This window comes from Capsella rubella, unplaced genomic scaffold, assembly GCF_000375325.1.
Source record: "Capsella rubella cultivar Monte Gargano unplaced genomic scaffold, Caprub1_0 scaffold_4, whole genome shotgun sequence".
Classification (NCBI taxonomy): domain Eukaryota; kingdom Viridiplantae; phylum Streptophyta; class Magnoliopsida; order Brassicales; family Brassicaceae; genus Capsella; species Capsella rubella.
The window spans coordinates 11,863,889-11,883,287 of NW_006238920.1; the positions used below are offsets into that span (position 1 = coordinate 11,863,889).

At 36.3% G+C, this 19,399-nt stretch overlaps 6 protein-coding genes and 1 long non-coding RNA gene across 7 annotated transcripts; 4 read left to right on the forward strand and 3 right to left on the reverse strand.

Moving 5' to 3' along the window:
* The first annotated feature begins 1,813 nt into the window (after positions 1–1,813).
* On the forward strand, positions 1,814–4,395 carry LOC17887871 (zinc finger CCCH domain-containing protein 29). The gene is made up of 2 exons (XM_006293803.2): positions 1,814–2,019; positions 2,323–4,395. Exon 2 carries the CDS (start codon positions 2,331–2,333, stop codon positions 4,137–4,139), a length of 1,809 nt encoding a protein of 602 aa, XP_006293865.1. The 5' UTR covers positions 1,814–2,019; positions 2,323–2,330; the 3' UTR covers positions 4,140–4,395.
* A 361-nt stretch (positions 4,396–4,756) lies between these two features.
* LOC17889304 (protein trichome birefringence-like 28) lies at positions 4,757–6,962 on the forward strand. The gene is made up of 5 exons (XM_006295666.2): positions 4,757–5,481; positions 5,573–5,744; positions 5,856–6,055; positions 6,151–6,309; positions 6,395–6,962. Exons 1-5 carry the CDS (start codon positions 5,081–5,083, stop codon positions 6,765–6,767), a joined length of 1,305 nt encoding a protein of 434 aa, XP_006295728.1. The 5' UTR covers positions 4,757–5,080; the 3' UTR covers positions 6,768–6,962.
* A 376-nt stretch (positions 6,963–7,338) lies between these two features.
* On the forward strand, positions 7,339–9,172 carry LOC17889838 (protein trichome birefringence-like 30). Its single transcript, XM_006294212.2, has 5 exons — positions 7,339–7,896; positions 7,981–8,152; positions 8,251–8,453; positions 8,537–8,701; positions 8,782–9,172. Exons 1-5 carry the CDS (start codon positions 7,502–7,504, stop codon positions 9,128–9,130), a joined length of 1,284 nt encoding a protein of 427 aa, XP_006294274.1. The 5' UTR covers positions 7,339–7,501; the 3' UTR covers positions 9,131–9,172.
* LOC111831005 lies at positions 7,685–9,316 on the reverse strand. The gene is made up of 5 exons (XR_002834296.1): positions 9,197–9,316; positions 8,980–9,080; positions 8,225–8,381; positions 7,856–8,112; positions 7,685–7,775 (listed from the first exon to the last, which is right to left on the reverse strand). It is a non-coding gene; the product is annotated as an uncharacterized LOC111831005 (long non-coding RNA).
* Positions 9,317–9,799: 483 nt separating this feature from the next.
* On the reverse strand, positions 9,800–10,449 carry LOC17889635 (em-like protein GEA6). The gene is made up of 2 exons (XM_006296454.2): positions 10,237–10,449; positions 9,800–10,132 (listed from the first exon to the last, which is right to left on the reverse strand). The coding sequence occupies exons 1-2, from the start codon at positions 10,349–10,351 to the stop codon at positions 9,969–9,971; spliced, it is 279 nt and encodes a 92-aa protein (XP_006296516.1). The 5' UTR covers positions 10,352–10,449; the 3' UTR covers positions 9,800–9,968.
* A 1,897-nt stretch (positions 10,450–12,346) lies between these two features.
* On the forward strand, positions 12,347–14,167 carry LOC17889237 (probable protein phosphatase 2C 30). Its single transcript, XM_006294293.2, has 3 exons — positions 12,347–13,316; positions 13,526–13,705; positions 13,805–14,167. The coding sequence occupies exons 1-3, from the start codon at positions 12,474–12,476 to the stop codon at positions 13,967–13,969; spliced, it is 1,188 nt and encodes a 395-aa protein (XP_006294355.1). The 5' UTR covers positions 12,347–12,473; the 3' UTR covers positions 13,970–14,167.
* A 2,416-nt stretch (positions 14,168–16,583) lies between these two features.
* On the reverse strand, positions 16,584–18,477 carry LOC17890030 (UPF0725 protein At3g19520). Its single transcript, XM_023784648.1, is given in 7 exon segments — positions 16,584–16,745; positions 16,847–16,933; positions 17,024–17,154; positions 17,238–17,421; positions 18,136–18,252; positions 18,254–18,274; positions 18,400–18,477. Coding segments are annotated over 7 exon segments (780 nt in total).
* Positions 18,478–19,399: the final 922 nt, after the last annotated feature.

Here is a 19,399-nt window from a genome sequence, read left to right on the forward strand (position 1 = left end):
ATAATGAGGAGCAAGTCAAATAACGAACGGACTAATCCATTAATGTTTTCTGTGACTGAAACTAAATTATATATTAAAAATACAAAAAAAACAAGAGAAAAAAATAAGTGAAATGATTTTTATAACAAAAGTTAAAGGTTTAGTATAATAATTAGCAAAACAAATTAAGGAAAAAGGAAAAAAGAAAAAAAAAAAAGTGGAAGCGGGCGGCCAAGTGAAGACATTCTCTGTCGCCCACCCAAACACTCATAAGAAGAGAAGGCGTGCTTCGCTTTCTCTCTTTCTCCACGCGCATCCTTGTGCGTGTTTTGTTTTGTCTATCACTCGCTTTTTTTTATCCTAATCACTCCATTATAAAACTACCCACAACACCAAAGTTTTGATCGCTAGTGACATACTTTTAAGATAAGCTAATCTATAAGATTGTTAAGATAAAGTTTGGTATCTGTTTATTGATTGTTTAACTAATCTAGGTTTTTGGTTTTGTATCAATATCCATATAAAGTATTGATGTGTTAGACCATGGAATATGTAGTGTGATAGTATCTTTAGAGAAAGATCAGTAGTAGACTTCTTAAATGTGCTAATGAAAGCGCGTACCGAAGACACTCACAATCACACGGTTGTAGAATGAGGTTACCTGGTAAGTGCTAAGTCGGTCGATTTGATCGATGGTAGGGTCCTTTACACATCCCCAACTCCATTTTTACCACTATATCAACCACTTATATATTTCTCATAGAAAAATCTTTTATTGATACAAATAGTTCTTAGGATATGTTGGAACTTAGAAATTATACAAGTAGTAGTAGAACAATCTCAGGATCTTTTTCCCCATGCTATTATAAAATACGGATATAGCCATGCATTTATGTAAGAACATCAGGCAGATGTAAGATATATGTATAAACTAATGTAGAGATCTGGTCAGATGTTAAAATTTATTGTCTTTTCAAGTTTAAACAACCTTTGTCCACCAAGATAATACATAGCTATATTGTCATTCCAAGTCTTTAATTTTCTTTCTAAGTAATGTGTTCAGCTAAATCCATGCATGATCATTTGATATCACAACCTACAACATTTTGGGTCATTTTCTATTGTGGGTTTTTGAGTACATGGGTAAGTTAGTTCCCTTTAGAGATTTGTTTTCTTCTTTGTTTAATTAAAACAAAAGTTTACTTTATTTCGTTAAATAATCAAACGAAGTAATTGATTAGGAATTTAGAAGTAGGTCCTAATAACTCTTAAAAGAGCCAACAATGGTTTTGGTTGTAACAAAAGCAAAATGGGTTACATTATCCTTGTATCTAGAAAACTTTTAACCAAAAAACAACAAACTTGTTACCTAGAAACAATAAAAGACATCCCCCGGAATGAGACTTTTTCTTACATAACTGATAAACAATGGGGGTCATTTGTTTTGTTTATTTCCCCCTTCAAATGAAAATTGCTTTTTGATCATTATAAAAAAGACATTTTAAAAAATCAATGAGATAGGAAGAATAGATATTATAATACTTTATTATAAAAAAGATATTATTATCATTTAATATTCTATGATTAAAAAGAAGATATTATAGTAATATTTTAACAAAAAGACAAAGAAATACAAAAAAAAAAAACAATTGAGAGTAATAAGAGTCAGCAAAACAGCGACGTCCTTACCTTTTAAAAGTTTCCAGTTTTGACTTTTGACCTAAACCATTTCCTAAGACAAAAAACAATTGCAATTGAGAAAAGAAAGAAGCAAATAAAAAATGTTTTATACATAAAATAAGAAAGAAAGAAAGAAGAAGACCGGAGAAAGGTAGACGAAAGAAAGAGCGCACCTTCCTCTCTCCTTCTCTGTAGAAAAAATCCCCCCAAGTGCCTCCTTTTAAAAGGAGCCTTTCATTTCTCATTTCATCCTTCTTCAAAAACCCAACCCAACCCAACCACTTCTTCTCCTCAATAAACCTCTAAAGTTTCATCTTCCTTCTCTAGCTTTCCCCTCCCAAGTTTATCTTTTTTTTCTAGGTATGTTTTGATTCTTTTCTCTGTTTTTTTTTGCTATTTCTAGAAATATATTATCTTCACTCTTTCAGGATTTTTGGGGTTTGTTAAACAAATCTTTGTGGTTTTAATGGCTTGATCTTGACCTATTTCTTCCCTCTATTGAATTTAAAACGCTCGTAATTATATGAAAAAAATTCATTACTTTGCTTTAATTGGGGAATAATTTTTGGGTATAAAGAAGAATCTTCTTGGAAATGAAAAATTGAAACTTTGAATCAAAGCTCAGCTCTTTTCTCCTTCTTATTACGTTTATTCTCACTGCAGGCAGAGAGATGTGTGGCGCAAAGAGCAACCTTTGCTCGTCTAATACCCTAACTGAAGTCGAATTCATGAGGCAGAAATCTGAAGATGAAGCTGCCGTCACGTCTCTCCTCGAATTCGCCGCCTGCGACGATCTTTCGTCGTTCAGGAGAGAGATCGAAGAGAAATCATCGGTGGGGATCGACGAGACAGGGTTTTGGTATTGCAGACGGGTCGGGTCGAAGAAGATGGGTTTTGAAGAAAGAACACCTCTTATGGTTGCTGCTATGTATGGAAGCATGGAAGTGTTGAATTACATAATCGCCACCGGCAAATCTGATGTGAACAGAGTTTGCAGTGACGAGAAAGTCACTGCTCTTCACTGTGCAGTTTCTGGCTGTTCTGTCTCTATCGTTGAGATCATCAAGATCTTGCTTGATGCTTCTGCTTCGCCTAATTGTGTTGACGCTAATGGGAATAAACCGGTTGATCTGTTAATTAAAGCTTCCCGCTTTGTGCCTAACCAGAGTAGAAAGGCGGTTGAGGTTCTGCTTACCGGGATTAATGGTTCTGTTAGTTTGATGGAAGAGGAGGAAGAAGTGAAGAGTGTTGTGACTAAGTATCCAGCTGATGCATCACTTCCTGATATTAACGAAGGTGTTTATGGAACTGATGAGTTTAGGATGTTTAGCTTTAAGGTTAAGCCTTGTTCGAGGGCTTATTCACATGATTGGACTGAGTGTCCTTTTGTTCATCCTGGTGAGAACGCCAGGAGGAGAGATCCGAGGAAGTATCCTTACACTTGTGTCCCTTGTCCCGAGTTTCGTAAAGGCTCTTGTCCTAAAGGAGATTCATGTGAGTATGCCCACGGTGTTTTCGAGTCTTGGCTTCACCCTGCGCAGTATAGGACACGGCTTTGTAAAGATGAGACGGGTTGTGCAAGGAGAGTGTGTTTCTTTGCTCATAGACGGGATGAGTTAAGACCGGTTTATGCTTCCACTGGTTCTGCAATGGTTTCACCAAGGTCGTCTAATCAGTCTCCTGAGATGCCGGTTATGTCTCCTTTGACACTGGGATCGTCGCCAATGAACTCCCCTATGTCTAATGGTGGTGTTCCTTTGTCTCCAAGAAATGGTGGTTTATGGCAGAACAGAGTTAATAGCCTTACACCGCCACCGTTGCAGCTTAATGGCAGCAGATTGAAGTCGACTTTGAGTGCTAGAGATATGGATATGGAGATGGAACTTAGGTTTCGCGGTATGGATAACCGCAGACTTGGTGATCTCAAGCCATCCAACCTCGAAGAGACTTTCGGATCATATGATTCATCTGCTGTGATGCAACTTCAGTCACCAAGCAGGCATTCTCAGATGAACCACTATCCATCTTCCCCTGTGAGACAGCCGCCTCCTCACGGATTCGAATCTTCAGCAGCCATGGCAGCTGCAGTGATGAACGCAAGATCCTCAGCGTTTGCAAAACGCAGCATGAGTTTCAAGCCTGCTCCAGTAGCGTCTTCGAATGTCTCGGATTGGGGATCACCAAACGGGAAGCTCGAGTGGGGAATGCAAAGAGAAGAGCTGAACAAGCTGAGGAGAAGCGCATCATTTGGCATTCACGGAAACAATAACAATGTGTCTCGCCCTGCAAGAGACTACAGCGACGAGCCAGATGTGTCGTGGGTGAACTCACTGGTGAAGGAGAATGCACCGGAGAAAGCCTTGGGGTTAAATGAGAGGGTCGGGAACACGGTGAACGGGGCAGCTGGTAGAGACAAGTTTAAGCTGCCATCGTGGGCAGAGCAAATGTACATAGACCATGAGCAGCAGATTGTGGCATAAGTAAGAAGCGGGAAGCAGAAAGAAAGATGGGATACTTATTGCTTTGTCTTCTGGGCCTCTCTACACAGAATCTAACAAATCTGGCAATAATTCTTTGATTTGTGTTTGACCCAATAGTTTGGTACACTAGTATATGTTTTTCTTTTATATATCATCTTGTTCTTTTTTTCTTTGTCATTCTCTTGTCCTTTGTGACACTATGTAATGATTAAAAGCAAATAATTGATGCATGAGTTCAAATGTTCTTTGAAGGATCTTATTAGCTTTTGTAACTTTTGTGATATCATAAACTTTACCTGTAATGAATGACACGGAATAATTCAAGTGCTGCTGAGCCAAATAAGGCGGCGCCTACAGAGGAACTGGGATGCCAAAGCAACCATGTGATAATGTTGAATAAAATCTTTCATTTTGTGGTGTTATCGATGTGTATCAATGCTAATCACCTATCATCGCGTTTGCGCATGAATTTGAGAAACTACACTGTCATGATCCATAATTCTCGGTTTTCAAAGTTTATATATACTTGACTCATTTTTGAGCTGAAGTTGATAAGAGAAAAGTAACTAATACTAAGCTTCCCTGCTGCTACATTTAATTCCTTGTTATAACTCCATAGGTAGTTTATTGTTTCTTTGCGGAACTCTATAAATAGTTTAGTCTATGATTATGAAGAGAGATTACATTTTTAAATTCTAAAGTGGAAAAAAAGGAAAATTATAAGTAAAGTCGATGTCCACCAATAAAGCTTTTAATAAGGCCAAAATAACCCAATCCACCAATCCTGTATAATAGTTGTCTAAATCTTTAATAATCCAAATCTTCTTTTCTCCTATATGATTGTCTCTCTCCTCCGGGTTCTCTCTCTGAGCCACATACCGACACTTACATAACTGTTGACCCCAGTCCTTCTTCTTTCTTCTTTCTTCTTTATTCAGATCATGCAACCTTCAAGAACAAGAGTTCCATTTTTCGAAACAGAAGCAATCATCATGAAGCAGAGGAAGAAGAGTAGTAATCTCTCAGTCTTCGTAATCATCGTCACATCCCTTTTCCTCTTGGCGATCTTCATGTACAATGACAACCTCAAATCCTCCATCGCTGACTTCTCTTTCTCAGCCTCCATGAAGCTAAAGAATTTTCAAGAATCGATCAAGAACGTGCCACTGGAGGAGTGCGATCTCTTCACGGGAGAATGGGTTTTCGACAACAAGACACATCCATTGTATAAAGAGGAAGAGTGTGAGTTCTTGACGGAACAAGTGACCTGCTTAAGAAACGGTAGGAAAGATTCACTGTATCAGAACTGGAGATGGCAACCTAGAGACTGTTCTTTACCAAAGTAAAATCTTACTTGTTTCAAGATGCTCTGTTTGATTGATTTTGCTGGTTTGATCGATTTGGTTTTCTAATAATTTTTGGTTTGATTGAAGATTCGAAGCAGAAGTGTTACTAGAGAAGCTGAGGAACAAGAGATTGATGTTTGTCGGTGACTCCCTGAACCGGAACCAATGGGAATCAATGGTTTGTTTGGTTCAATCAGTGATTCCTCCAGGTAGAAAGAGCTTAAACCGGACCGGTTCTCTCACTGTTTTCCAAATCCAGGTAATCCTAATTAATACGCTTGCGTGACACTGACACTAATGACATTATTTTACAATTCCTTACTTGTTTGGGATACGCAAAACTGAATCTTTTTATATAAAAAATAAATAGGAATATAACGCAACGGTGGAGTTTTATTGGGCGCCATTTTTGGTGGAATCGAATTCAGACGATCCGAAAATGCACAGTGTAATCGACCGAGTAATAATGCCCGAGTCCATCGACAAGCATGGAGTCAACTGGAAAGGCGTTGACTTTCTTGTCTTCAATAGTTACATTTGGTGGATGAACACTTTCTCCATCAAAGTCCTGTAAGTAGTAGTAGTATACACTAAATAATACAACTCACGCTCACTCTTAATACTAATGAATGGCTGAGGACTGAAGATTGTGGTGATGAAAACAGACGTGGATCGTTCGATGATGGGGACACAGAGTATGATGAGATCAAACGGCCAATAGCGTACGAGAGGATGTTGAGGACATTGGGGAATTGGGTGGACCATAACATTGATCCTTTAAGTACAACTGTTTTCTTCATGAGCATGTCTCCTCTTCATATCAAGTAATTAATTTCTCCCATCCATAATAATCTATTTTTTTGTTTAATGTTTTGTAGTAATTGATTGTTGTTCTGTAAATTCTTTTAGGAGCTTAGATTGGGGTAATCCTGACGGTATAATGTGTGCTTTAGAGACAACACCGATCTCAAACATGTCTTTCAACGTTAAGCCGGACTATATGCAGTTTTCGGCTGTGGGGACGGATTACAGACTGTTTTCGGCTGTGGAAAACGTCACGCAGTCTCTCAAAGTTCCTATTCATTTCCTCAACATCACTGCATTGTCCGAGTATCGTAAAGATGCACATACTACGGTTTATACGATCAAGCAAGGCAAATTGCTGACGCGGGATCAGCAAGCCGATCCAGCCAAATTTGCTGATTGCATCCATTGGTGCTTACCGGGCCTCCCCGATACTTGGAATGAGTTTCTTTATACACACATTGTTTCTCAAAGATGATATTATTTGGATGCTTTCATCCTTTTTCTGGTATAGGACAAAAATCTATAGAGTTTGAAGTTGGAGCCAAGTATGCCATAGAATTATTTGTGAACTAGGCTAAATTTTTTTGTTGAATAAAGTGTACATTATACACAGGGAAACATAAATATTATAATTACAATAAATGACAAGATTAGTAGGTGTGTTTTATCAGCTCCATGATTGTATAATATGTTGAATTAGTTGAAGTTACAGACTTTTTGATAAACCAACATTCATAGTTGTCATACCATTTTTCTCATACATCCCGAGATTTATTGGATTCGTAACTGATGAGGTACTCGTCTAAAATCGGGCTTCAAGAATAGGGCCATATAACTTTTGTGTTTGTCAGGCCATGGTTTGGAATGGTTTGGTATTTTTTCTGTTTGGAATTGTTTGGAATGGTTTGGTATTCCATAATGGCTTTGTGGAATGGTTTGGTATTTTTTTTGTCAGGCCACATATGGACTTCGGTGAAGTGTTTTTTTTTTTTTTAATAAATAAAACAGTTAATGTCAATGGCATAACAATGTAAATAAGTGTTCAAACTAAGGTTTTTATTAAAACTGCTGCAATAATGCTGCTGCAATAATGTTTAGATAGATGTTGAATTAGTTGAAGTTACAGACTTTTTGATAAACCAACTACGACCGAACATTCATAGTTGTCATACCATTTTTCTCATACATCCCGAAATTGAACCCAACAAGATGAAACAAAGTGATGGCAGAGGAAGGACTGTTAACCTTTCTCTGCTATACATTGCAGTCATTCTTCTTCCCATGTTCCTTCTTGGATGCTATCTGTACAACGCGAAGCAGCTGAGGATTGGCCAGCTTCAGGAATTCGAGACACATAACCTACAAGAACCCATCAGTCCAGCACAACCAAGCAAAGAAGATAATGACAAGAAGATCAGTCTGGTGCCATTAGACGTATGTGATGTTTTCACGGGAAAATGGGTTCCTGATAACGTCACACATCCTTTATACAAAGAAGATGAATGTGAGTTTCTCGCAGAATGGGTGGCATGTACAAGAAACGGGAGGCCAGACTCTAAGTACCAGAAATGGAGATGGCAACCTCGAGATTGCTCTTTGCCGAGGTCAGTTCCAGATTTCTGAGAACAAGATAAGCAACATGAGTAACACTTTCTTCTTCTCTCAAAACACTTTCTTTTCGGTCATAGGTTCGATGGAAAGCTGCTACTAGAGAAACTCAGGGGAAAGAAACTGATGTTCGTTGGTGATTCGATACATCATAATCAGTGGCAATCCATGGTTTGCATGGTCCAATCCGTGGTTCCCTCAGGCAAAAAGACCTTAAAACACACAGCACAAATGTCCATCTTCACCATAGAGGTCTTAAAGACTATATCTTATATGCAAAAAAAAAGGTAATAATCCAAGAAGCAAAAGAACTCCAAGTCTTACCTTCTCGACTAATTTTGAATGTGTAGGAGTACAATACAACCATAGCCTTCTACTGGTCACCTTTCCTAGTCGAATCAAATGCTGATCCTCCAGACAAGAGAGACGGGAAGACCGATCCAGTAATCATGCCGCAATCAATCTCGAAGCACGGTGAGAACTGGAAAGACGCAGACTACCTTGTATTCAATACATACATATGGTGGACCAGACATTCCAAGATCAAAACTCTGTAAGTGATAGATAGTCTCTCTACCAAGTTCCAAACTCCAATTTTGCCAATCTTGATAAAGTTTTCTACTTTGATGCTTGAAGAAAACAAGGATCTTTCAGCAACGAGGACTCAAAAGACTATGAAGAAATCGGAATCTATATAGCATACAAACAAGTATTATCAACATGGACAAACTGGGTAGAACAAAACATTAACCCAAATCAAACATCTATCTTCTTCAGCAGCATGTCACCAACTCATATCAGGTACTAAAGGATCAAAACCCACCCACAGAACAAAAAAAATCAAAACTTCGCAAAGACTAATTCTTTTCTATTGCAAACAGGAGTTCAGATTGGGGATTTAATGAAGGAAGCAAATGTGAAAGAGAAACAGAACCAATACTAAACATGTCAAGACCAATAGATGTTGGAACAAATCGAAGACTATACGAAATCGCAGTGAATGTGACGAAATCAACAACAGTGCCGATACATTTCCTCAACATAACGACGATGTCAGAGTACAGAAAAGATGGGCATACCTCATTCTACGGTTCTCGAGCTGGGAAGCTCATAACACCTGAGCAGAGATTGGATCCGAGAACTTTTGCCGATTGTTATCATTGGTGTCTTCCGGGATTACCTGATACATGGAATGAGTTACTCTCTCTGTATATTATCTACAAAAGTTAATATGTTTTCTATTGAATTTGCAAGAATTGAAAAGTCCAAACACTTGAGCTAACAATGATGAGTTACCCGAAAAGACGAGAGCACGACGGCGAAGAGCAGAGGTAACTCTCCGAGCCGGTTAGTTAATAACCATTTCTCCAATAATATACCGGGAATAACCGGTTTAGCCGACAAAGACTACTGCTGAACCGGTCGAGTCTTTACCAAATCTTGTACCAATGTCCTTTTTCTCGTACTACTTGGTCAGCAGACGTTATTAGACAGTCAAAATTGTGGTTAGGTGCATTTAATATAATACCAAATTATAGAAACCGTTATGTATGATTTCTTCTATAACGCACTAAACCACTTTAGGAAAACAAAATTGAACGTTTCTTTAATTTATCTTGGCTATAACAAGAAGAAAACAGTTTGTGAGAATATTCCTGATCCATTTAATAGCATTGAAATAGCAGTTATATTCCACATTATTCCAATGCATACGGTCGCCACACTATGATATTTCGAAGATATTGTCTATTTTCTCCTAAGTTAATTAAATTAGCTCAGCTTCTTGTTTTCACCTCACCTCAACTTCACTAATACAGTATCTTGATTTACTCGAGTATCCCACAATCTTTAACTTCTTATTAAAGGCAAGACTAACACATGGTTACATGGAAACAAACAAACACTTACGTAGACGAAGATTCACATGGTCATCATCATCCCGTTAACTAAACAAGGACTTACGTACGACATGAAGAAACTAAACACAACCTATAACTACTTCATGAAAAGACTTTAAACCGGATTCTTTCAATATTACATCCGTGGGAAGGAAGTTTCGATTTAAATATTAGGTCTTGGTCCTGAATTTGGATTCGTCTATCTCGACTCCTTCATCCTCAGCGTTTTCACCACCAGGCTTGTCTCCAGTGCTAAGACCGCCTTTGCGCCCCATCTCTTGATATCCTTCGGTTCCTAACTGTTCCTTTCGAGTTTGTCCTCCTCGGCTCCTCCCTTCATATATTAGTAAGATTCCACAAACATTTAATACCATTACTATTATAATTTATATACACACGCAGCAACTATTTTGAAATGGTAGAGAGAAAGAGAAAGACCTTCCGCGAGATGTTGTTGAGCTTCTAAGCTTTTGCCTCCAGTGCCACCTGGTACGACAGTCTCTCCCTTCTTCGCCCTCTCGTCCAGCTGCTTCTTCTCCTGTTGAGATGCCATTGCACTATACTTTCTTACAACACAAAGTTTATTTAAACGCTATGTATAGATAAACCAAACCAAATTCACAAAAGACTTTGATGATGATACGAAGAAGGCTGGAGGAGCTTGCTCTTTATATATGGTTTCGATTTTGATTTCGGACGTCGTTTTGCTTGTGTTGCAGCGTGGATGTTCGACGTGGTGAATCAGGGACAATCGGTACGTCATACGTGTGCTCTTCTTTGCTGGTGACATGCCACGAGTCCGTATTTATTAGCTGACGTATACTTTGAACGTGGTAATGCCGTGCTTCTTCGCCGCGTGGCCTATAACTATACCCCCGATGTTATTTTATGTGTTGCCTTGTACACAGTCATAAATTCTTTCAATCATATGTATGAAAGTAAATATGAGCACCTGCAGAGGAACTTTATAACCTTGAAACTTTATAACGTTGACGCATAAGGACAATGTATGGGTTTCATGATTGGTATGCTAAGGAGTCGTTCATTGAATTTGTGTGCCTTGTGGTTAGGTGTATAAAAGTTGCTGGTCAAAACTCGTTGACGTTAAATGGTCCATAGATCAGGTTCAGACAAGAAAAAGTATATATCATTGTATACGTTCAATCGAGTTTAATCAAACCCAAATGAAAATGTTCCTTCTCGAATCGAAGTATTATTTAAATTTGAATGCGAATGGTACGTCTTATATTTGAATAAATAGAGAACCAACATTTTCTTGTCAACTTAATTAAAAAGGTTCGCATATTTTATCTCTCTTTTTTTTTTAATTATATCTTTGATTTGTAACACAATATTCCGTTGGGTCATTTTTGTACACCGAAGCAAATTTTGCATTAGTATAACATATTATAAAATTATCAATATCAATGATATATTAATAATTATATCAGTATACTAAAGGTTTATTTTCACATTAGATCACAGTGGTGCTATTTATCAAGAAGACTTTGTTTGTGAACATACTATCTTAAAATTGTCATGTGGTCATAAGTATGATGTAGAATGTCTTGTTAGATAGTTCCAAAAAAACCACGAATGTCCATGTTGTCGTTACGAGTTACCTTGTTTTACCAAAAAAAAATATGAATAAATAATGAGTTTTCACGTGACATCTCGCGGGTTCAATTCTTAATTAATAATTAATTACAAGTTTCAAAAATAAATTCACAAAGCATATTTTGCATTAGTGTAAAACATACTATAAAAGTATCAATATCAACGGTCATATTATGTTATATCAGTATACCAACAGTCGTATAAATGGATATATAGCTATTCCTCGAAAGGCATATATGTTTCGACTCTTCGAGTCTATTGACTCGCATTCACAAACATAGAACCATCAAATCAAATCAAACATTTTGGAACCATTAGTTTACTTATTCATATTAAGAGTTGAATCAGTATCCATATATAGACTAACATTGACCACATTATTGCAAGGTAGATGGTTTGTACTTTGAATTCAATTCAGTAATGAATGCAAATAATATCTCTAAATGTACAAGAATCTAATAAATTTTGATCAAAATTTGGTATGAAGACCAGAAATGACTTAGCTAGTTTCCTAATTCTTAGATCTTCGAAATATTTTACTTTGACTGTAATATTAATTCAAATAAATGAATAAAATCAGTAATGATCACACAAATTATATTCAATGGACGGTACACAAGGAGATAGTTCACCAACACCAATTAAAGTAGAAAATATTCACGTGATCACCGAGTCCAACCTTTTGTATTCAAAATGTACACAAATCTCGTTATGGCAATTTAATAAAAGCCAAAGAAAATGATAGAGAGATGAATGGTTAATTTGGGCACCGACGTGAATTTGACTAAAAATTACGAGAGAGAGAGAGACTTGGTCACGAAGGTGTTAATTAGCATGCAAGAGAGAGAAACAATCTTCGTTGACCATTGACCAAAAAACTTTTAGTCATATATAAAAATCCAACCAAACCGCCCACTATTATTCCCCTATTCACAAGGTCTTTGCTTCCCTCAGACGTAAACAACAAGAAATTATAAAAGACCAAAACACAAGAACTATCAAAAAATACTTATACATAAAAAAAATAAAAATTTATTAACAACCCTATTCGGATATATATGCAACTCTCTAAGAATCCGATCAAACAAACGAGAAACGGAGAGAAGAAACACACCGTCGACGATTTCAAGATGAAGAGATCTGTGATGATCATGGCTCCGGAGTCTCCTGTGTTCTTCCCACCTCCGCTTGTTTTCTCTCCGACTTCGGTTAAAACGCCGTCGTCTTCTCCTCGTTCAACACCACCGAAGCTGACGATGGTTGCTTGTCCTCCAAGGAAGCCTAGGGAGACGAACAGTACTGATTCGGGTTCGGGTCCTGAAACGGTGCTGAAAAGGAAACGGCCGCCGATGCTTGACTTAACGGCGGCTCCTGCGGTTACGTCATGGTGCAGTACAACGAGAGAGACGCCGGAGAGAGGTGTGGAGGTTGTTGAAGCTGAGGAAGATGGATACTACTCTATTTATTGTAAGAGAGGAAGACGCGGACCAATGGAAGATCGGTATGTTGCGGCGGTTGATCAAGACGACGAGGACGGAGCAAGTAGAAACGCTTTCTTTGGGGTATTTGATGGTCACGGCGGATCCAAGGCGGCGGAATTCGCGGCGATGCATCTAGGGAACAATATAAAGGCGGCTATGGCAGCAGCGAGATCAGGAGAAGAAGGTTGCTCGATGGAGAGAGCTATAAAGGAAGGTTATATCAAGACGGATGAGGAATTCTTGAAAGAAGGATCGAGAGGCGGGGCATGTTGTGTAACGGCTCTGATATCGAAAGGCGAGCTCTTGGTTTCGAATGCAGGAGACTGCCGGGCTGTTATGAGTCGTGGTGGAACCGCCGAAGCTCTCACTTCCGATCACAATCCTTCTCAAGCAAATGAGCTCAAACGGATTGAAGCATTGGTGAGTTTTTATCATTGTGCATTTTGCATGATTTGGTTAGTGCTTAACATAGCATAATTGTGGAACTTCATCAAATATATATGTGTGTATTTCCATTAAATTCCTGGAATCACAAAATGTATGACCGGAAACGTGAATCCACAAATGATGTTTTAGTTTCGGTTTGGTTTGATTGGGTCTGGTTTACTTACTTTTGTGTGTGTGTGTAGGGTGGTTATGTTGACTGCTGCAACGGTGTTTGGAGAATTCAAGGGACATTAGCAGTCTCACGAGGAATTGGAGACCGGTATCTCAAAGAGTGGGTAATAGCCGAACCGGAAACTAGAACATTACAGATTAAACCGGAATTGGAGTTCTTGATCTTAGCATCTGATGGCCTGTGGGACAAGGTAAGCATAACCAGAAATGCATGTTTTGAAATTGATTTATCTCTTGTTGGTCTATGGAGTGAAGTATGTTAAAGCCTTTTTTTGTTTGGAGCGTTATAGGTAACGAACCAAGAGGCGGTCGATGTGGTTCGACTGTATTGCGTAGGCGTAGAGAATCCAAAGACACTTTCGGCGTGTAAGAAACTAGCCGAACTATCGTTTAAGAGAGGCTCTTTGGATGATATAAGTCTAATCATAATCCAGCTACAACACTTTCTTCCTTGATTCATTAACATATACTAGTAATTTAGCTAAATTTGATTAGTTTCATAATTAGGTTTTTAAGATATTTGATAATTTTGTTCTATATTTTGTAAATACAGGTTTCAAACATAATTAATTTATTATTAATATTCTTGGGGATATCAAGCTCCAAAATATTTTTGGTATACGATATGAATTATAATACATGAAATTGCACGATCTAATCAATTCTCATCCTTTTTTTTTTTCTTTCTCAACTTTTTGTTTTAAATGTAATTGGAGAACCATAAAATTTGTAATTCTACTATTATGAGTAGAACCACCAAATATGTATATGGTCGATAAACACACGTAGACATAACTCTCACAACCAACATCTACGTATACGCCGTCGCTTATTTTACATATTGCAACCCACCTTTCTTGAATAAAACAACTCAACCATAATAGCTACTTAGTAACCAAGCCTACCTGAGTTTTTGATTCTAAGACCGATATACACTTTAAATGCAAACAACTCAGTATCTTTGAACAACTCAGAATAATGAACTAGATCTTTAACACTAAGCACTGATAATTCAATCAACATAAGTAACAAGGATAAATTGTGAATCGTGAGAATGCGTAAAATATGTTTTCATGATCATACCATAGAAATATCTTACAACTCGGCATGCTTTTTGTAAAAAAATGTACCGAAGAAACGAAAATTGGATGTAGACAAATCTTGCAAGATCCTAGACAAAAACATTAATCACATTAAAAACAAAATTGTGTTTTATTTACAAGATTCACATGAAAATCATCCAAAAATCATCTCATGTTGAAATCTATCACTAATAAATTCGGAAATATTCCAAAGCATACATAGTATATTTTTTTCCAAAGTTTTGTTATTCTTTTTGTGTCAATTTTCGATAAAATTACTCAAAAGCTTAAGACAAGAAATAAATAATTTAAATCACTAGTTTTTGATCTGCGTTTGATCGGCTTCTTTGAAACAGATTCTGCGTTCTAGAAACTTCATAATCTAAATTGTTACAAGAAACTACTAAAAGACCTTTTTTGTAGTGGGTAAAAATAATATTATGGAGTACATGTTAATTTAGTCACACCTATTTACGTTCCATTGTGTGTAAAAAGAGAAAAAAAAAGAAAAAAATCCTTTTTTTTGGTCTAATACATCATACATAACCAAAACGAAAAGAAAAAGAAATGTGTGTCAAAGAAGAACAAATATAAAGCTTAACATAAGTTTGCTCTAATAATGTGGGAAAACTTAGCCAAGACAGAGTAAATATATTAGTATCGTAATCAAATTAATTTAAAGATTGTTTTATTTTTTGCGATAAACTGAGTGTTCTTGATCTCAGCAAATCACCGCGTCTAAAAACATTGGAAATAGAGAGCAAGGGTTGGCTAGAGTATTCCAGAGTAAGGTTGGAACCTTATATATTATCCTCTGTTGTATATAGATTTGTTTCTCTTCTCTTATTTCATTATTTACAACAAGACACACTTTACACTTATATATTTTAGGTTTACAAGGGAGACTAAACCTAACACAAAATATCAAATCTGTTTTACTGTTCATACGTTAGCACTGTTCAGTGTTCACCAAACTTCACAAGATTTCAGCCAGAAAAAAAAAAAAAAAAAAACAAACTAATCTCTCTTATTCTACTCCATACATTTTCGTCACTATTCATCATCCTCTTAATTTTCATCATTCTCAATTCAGCTACAACACTTTCTTCCATGATTCCTTAATAACATATACTACTAGCTACTAGCTAGTATATACTGTATATAGTTAGCTTAACTTAAAATTAATTTCATAATTAGGTCTTAATATATTAATAATTTTGTTCTGTATTTTTGTTAATAGTGGTTTTGAACATAATTACTTTATTATCACTGTTCTCATGAAGAATATATTCAAGCTTCCAACATATTTTTGGCTAACAATGTGAATAATATAGCATACATGAAATTGCACAATATAACTATTTTGACGTTTTGAGACAAAGTTAATCTATCTGTCCCGGATCTTCATTAATTTCAGTGTACAATTGAGTAACGTTATACCAGTGTGACACAAATGAGAAGATGCTCAAATAACTAGTGTAGTTGCCATTACTTAATTTGTATTTTACTGTCTTAGTCGTATCTAAGTGCTAGCTAGTTTACTTGTAGCGATAAACGCAATTAAAATAAAATCAAAATTTAAGTGCTACTTATTTTGATTTGACAAACTATATACAGTATAACCTCTATAAATTAATACTCGATAAATTAATACCTCGATAAATCAATAATTTTTTTCGGTCCCAAATTAGTTTTTCGGTTCAATTAGTATATCGATAAATTAATAATCACGATAAATTAATAAAAATTTTAAAAATACATAGGTCCCAACATTATTAATTTATAGAGGTTTTACTGTATATGAAAACCACTTAGTTGGTCCTTGTTTTTCAAATGTATTTGTTCTATTCGAAATCAAACACGGAACGCCCAATGGGGCGTGAGTTGACCAGCGAGGCTTCCAATACTGTTTGATCCAATCTACTCTCGTAGAAAGGGGTCAAAACATCACAGAGGACCAATCTACGCTCACTGATGTCTCTTCTAACTATGGCTCTGCGTTCAACATTCTCTGTAATCCCCAAATGGCCAAGCGGAAAGTTATGTAGAAAACTGCGCTCTTGGCGTTGAGTCTCGCATTTAGCGGCTCCACATCTTCATTACTAGTTTCTACCGCCACTTTCACAATCATCAACTTGGACAGCTTGCTCTGCACCAAGTGTTAGATTTAGTTGGTTATTTACTAATATCCATGGGTACATATACAATTTAATATAAAAAAAAAAGAGAAGAAGTCCAAAATATACTTACGGCTGTGAGAAGCCTATCCTTTGAACAAAGTACAAGTTCCAAATATAGGCGAATCCAATCAATGCCTAGCAACTCTGATTCCTCAGCCTGCAAAAGCAACAGAAACATATCAATCACAGTAGAAAAAACTAGAGCATGCGAAGAAAATGTACAGAATCAAATGTTGTTGTATCTTACAATGTAAAACCGCCTTGTATCGTAGAAAGCAGCCTCTGAGGGCCACAGAGACAATCCATCATTACCGTGTAACTCGTGAAGCAGTCTGTCGGCCTCTCGGTCATCTCGAAGCGGGATGTTGGAGGAGCTTCCTAAGATGATTAATCAGGAATCATTAATTAGCAAGGCACAACCACAAAAAACTCGAACAAAGCACGAAAATTCAAAGTTATACCTTTAGGTCTAACAAGAGAGATAATCACATTCAACCGGTTCAACAAATTTTCTTCAACTTTCTCCTGGAAAGTTAGTACTGAACCGGTAGTTGGATCGGAAGCTGTCAACGTGATGTACTAGGAGGACAAACAGTTCATAAGCATATTGAATTTGATCAATTCATGCAACTGAAAGTTTGTCCCCTGCCACCCACAGAACAAACAACAAAGAAATTGAAATTCATCATCAAAGCATATACCAGGAAATATATATATACTAGCAGTTGATCCGCGCTCCGCGCGGGAGATTTATAATTTTGTTTGGTTGATTTTTTATTCATATTGTGATATTTTTTTATTTTTTTAATTGATTTTCAAAAATATTATAATTATTTTCTCTTTAATTATTATCTTTCAATACTCAAATTTGGATTAAAAGCATTTGATTCAATTTATGAAATATCATTTTTTTCTTTTTGATCATGTTATAAACTAATATTTCACTTTCATTTTATTTTTCCTCTTTATAATTTTATATATACAATTACACATATGTTGTTTTAGTCTAGCATAAATTTAAATTTTACTTCCATTATAAAATTCAGTAACATATTTAAAATATTAAATTATGATCAATTTAAAATGAAAGTTGAATTATATTATTACCACTAATAAAAAATTAAAGTATTGTTTTTCTTATTTTAACATTTCATTTTTTTACATAATTTATTTTATTTATATAAACTTTCTATTAATTAAATAAGTAACATAAATATGCACTAAATGAATGTTTTAAATTTATTTTAATGTTTAAACAAAAATGTGGCTTAGGTGGATGCTTAGGTGGCATCATGAGAATAGAGAAAAAGCTAACTTTATATATATAGATATATATATATAGAGGAAATATATATTTACTTTCAACATATTGTAATTATGAAGCCCTAACTTAGCGTAGAGGACGACCTTATACTGAAACGTATAGCCAGTTTGACAGTTGACAACCTTAAGTCCAGCGGTCCCTTCTGGTGCACTTTATACCCTCTAAATCGAACCCCTAATTAAAAACCCATGGTGAAATAAATCAATAAATAACAGACCCTGAAGCGACTTCCTTTAGAAGCAACGTCCGTGTACATGCAAGTAGATCTAGGGTATTGTAAAGAAGAAAGTAAGAATTACCTCGGATTCACTGACTTGACGCCAGTACTCCCTCTGCCCACGGCCAAACGCCTCCGCATCTTCAATCCAAGACGTCATGTTTTTCTCTTCCTTGCGGTTGTTTTAGGGCAATGCTTTTTTTTTTTTATAGGATTTAGGCTTATCTTAATACTAATATAAGATATATGACGGTCAATGAGAGAAAAGCCATTCAATCAAAATATGCCCAAATTTTAGCATAATATAAATGGAAATATAACTTTCCCAAAAAGAAATATTTGGAAATTTGGCATAAATATAATCATCTTAATGGGATTTCGAAAACCATCTAATATTGGGACAAACGCCCTAGGTTAGGAGAAAAAAATTGCAAAATTATCAGTTGATAGCTTAACGATGGTGGACAAAGTTAGAAACGGAGATCGCGCCACCGCCTTCTCTGTGACTGTAAGAGTAGTCCCTAGCCATTATATTGCTCACCACCGCCGCGAAATCAAACGAGCAAGAGTTTTAAGCGAAGATTTAGACTCAGTCAGTTCTTTGCCTAGTGAGATCCTCCAAGTTATCCGCTCATTCGTTTCGACCAAATTCGCAATCAGAACTTCCGTCTAGTCCAGAAGATGGAGACATGGAAACCCAATCAATCAAAGTAAGCCCAAGAAGAATTGTATTTGGTTTTGTAATGTTTAGAACCCATTAATATTTTGAGGAAACTTGTAAGTTACTCAAATACGCACCTAGGTTAGGGCATAAATTGCAAAATTATCAACTGATCACTTAACGATGGCGGACAAAGTCGGAAACGGAGACCGTGGCACCGCCTCTATCCATTAGTGTGACACAAATGAGAAGATGCTCAAATAACTAGTATACTTGCCATTACTTAATTTGTATTTTACTGTCTTAGTCATATCTAAGTGCTAGTTATTTGTAGATAAACGCAATTTAAAAAAAAGTGAAATTTAAGTGCTACTTACATTGATTTGAAAAACTATATAAGAAAACCATCTAAGCTGGTCTT

Bases quoted from the DNA above. Each gene is read 5' to 3' on its own strand.
- LOC17889304 (XM_006295666.2), top strand. From the start codon at position 5,081: ATGCAACCTTCAAGAACAAGAGTTCCATTTTTCGAAACAGAAGCAATC. The intron at 6,056-6,150 runs GTAAGTAGTAGT...TGATGAAAACAG, and splicing joins ACTTTCTCCATCAAAGTCCT to ACGTGGATCGTTCGATGATG. The intron at 6,310-6,394 runs GTAATTAATTTC...AAATTCTTTTAG, and splicing joins ATGTCTCCTCTTCATATCAA to GAGCTTAGATTGGGGTAATC.
- LOC17889635 (XM_006296454.2), bottom strand. From the start codon at position 10,351: ATGGCATCTCAACAGGAGAAGAAGCAGCTGGACGAGAGGGCGAAGAAG. The intron at 10,133-10,236 runs GTCTTTCTCTTT...TAATATATGAAG, and splicing joins TCAACAACATCTCGCGGAAG to GGAGGAGCCGAGGAGGACAA.
- LOC17889237 (XM_006294293.2), top strand. From the start codon at position 12,474: ATGCAACTCTCTAAGAATCCGATCAAACAAACGAGAAACGGAGAGAAG. The intron at 13,317-13,525 runs GTGAGTTTTTAT...GTGTGTGTGTAG, and splicing joins TCAAACGGATTGAAGCATTG to GGTGGTTATGTTGACTGCTG. The intron at 13,706-13,804 runs GTAAGCATAACC...GGAGCGTTATAG, and splicing joins CTGATGGCCTGTGGGACAAG to GTAACGAACCAAGAGGCGGT.
- LOC17889838 (XM_006294212.2), top strand. From the start codon at position 7,502: ATGAAACAAAGTGATGGCAGAGGAAGGACTGTTAACCTTTCTCTGCTA. The intron at 7,897-7,980 runs GTCAGTTCCAGA...TTTCGGTCATAG, and splicing joins CGAGATTGCTCTTTGCCGAG to GTTCGATGGAAAGCTGCTAC. The intron at 8,153-8,250 runs GTCTTAAAGACT...TTGAATGTGTAG, and splicing joins TGTCCATCTTCACCATAGAG to GAGTACAATACAACCATAGC.
- LOC17887871 (XM_006293803.2), top strand. From the start codon at position 2,331: ATGTGTGGCGCAAAGAGCAACCTTTGCTCGTCTAATACCCTAACTGAA.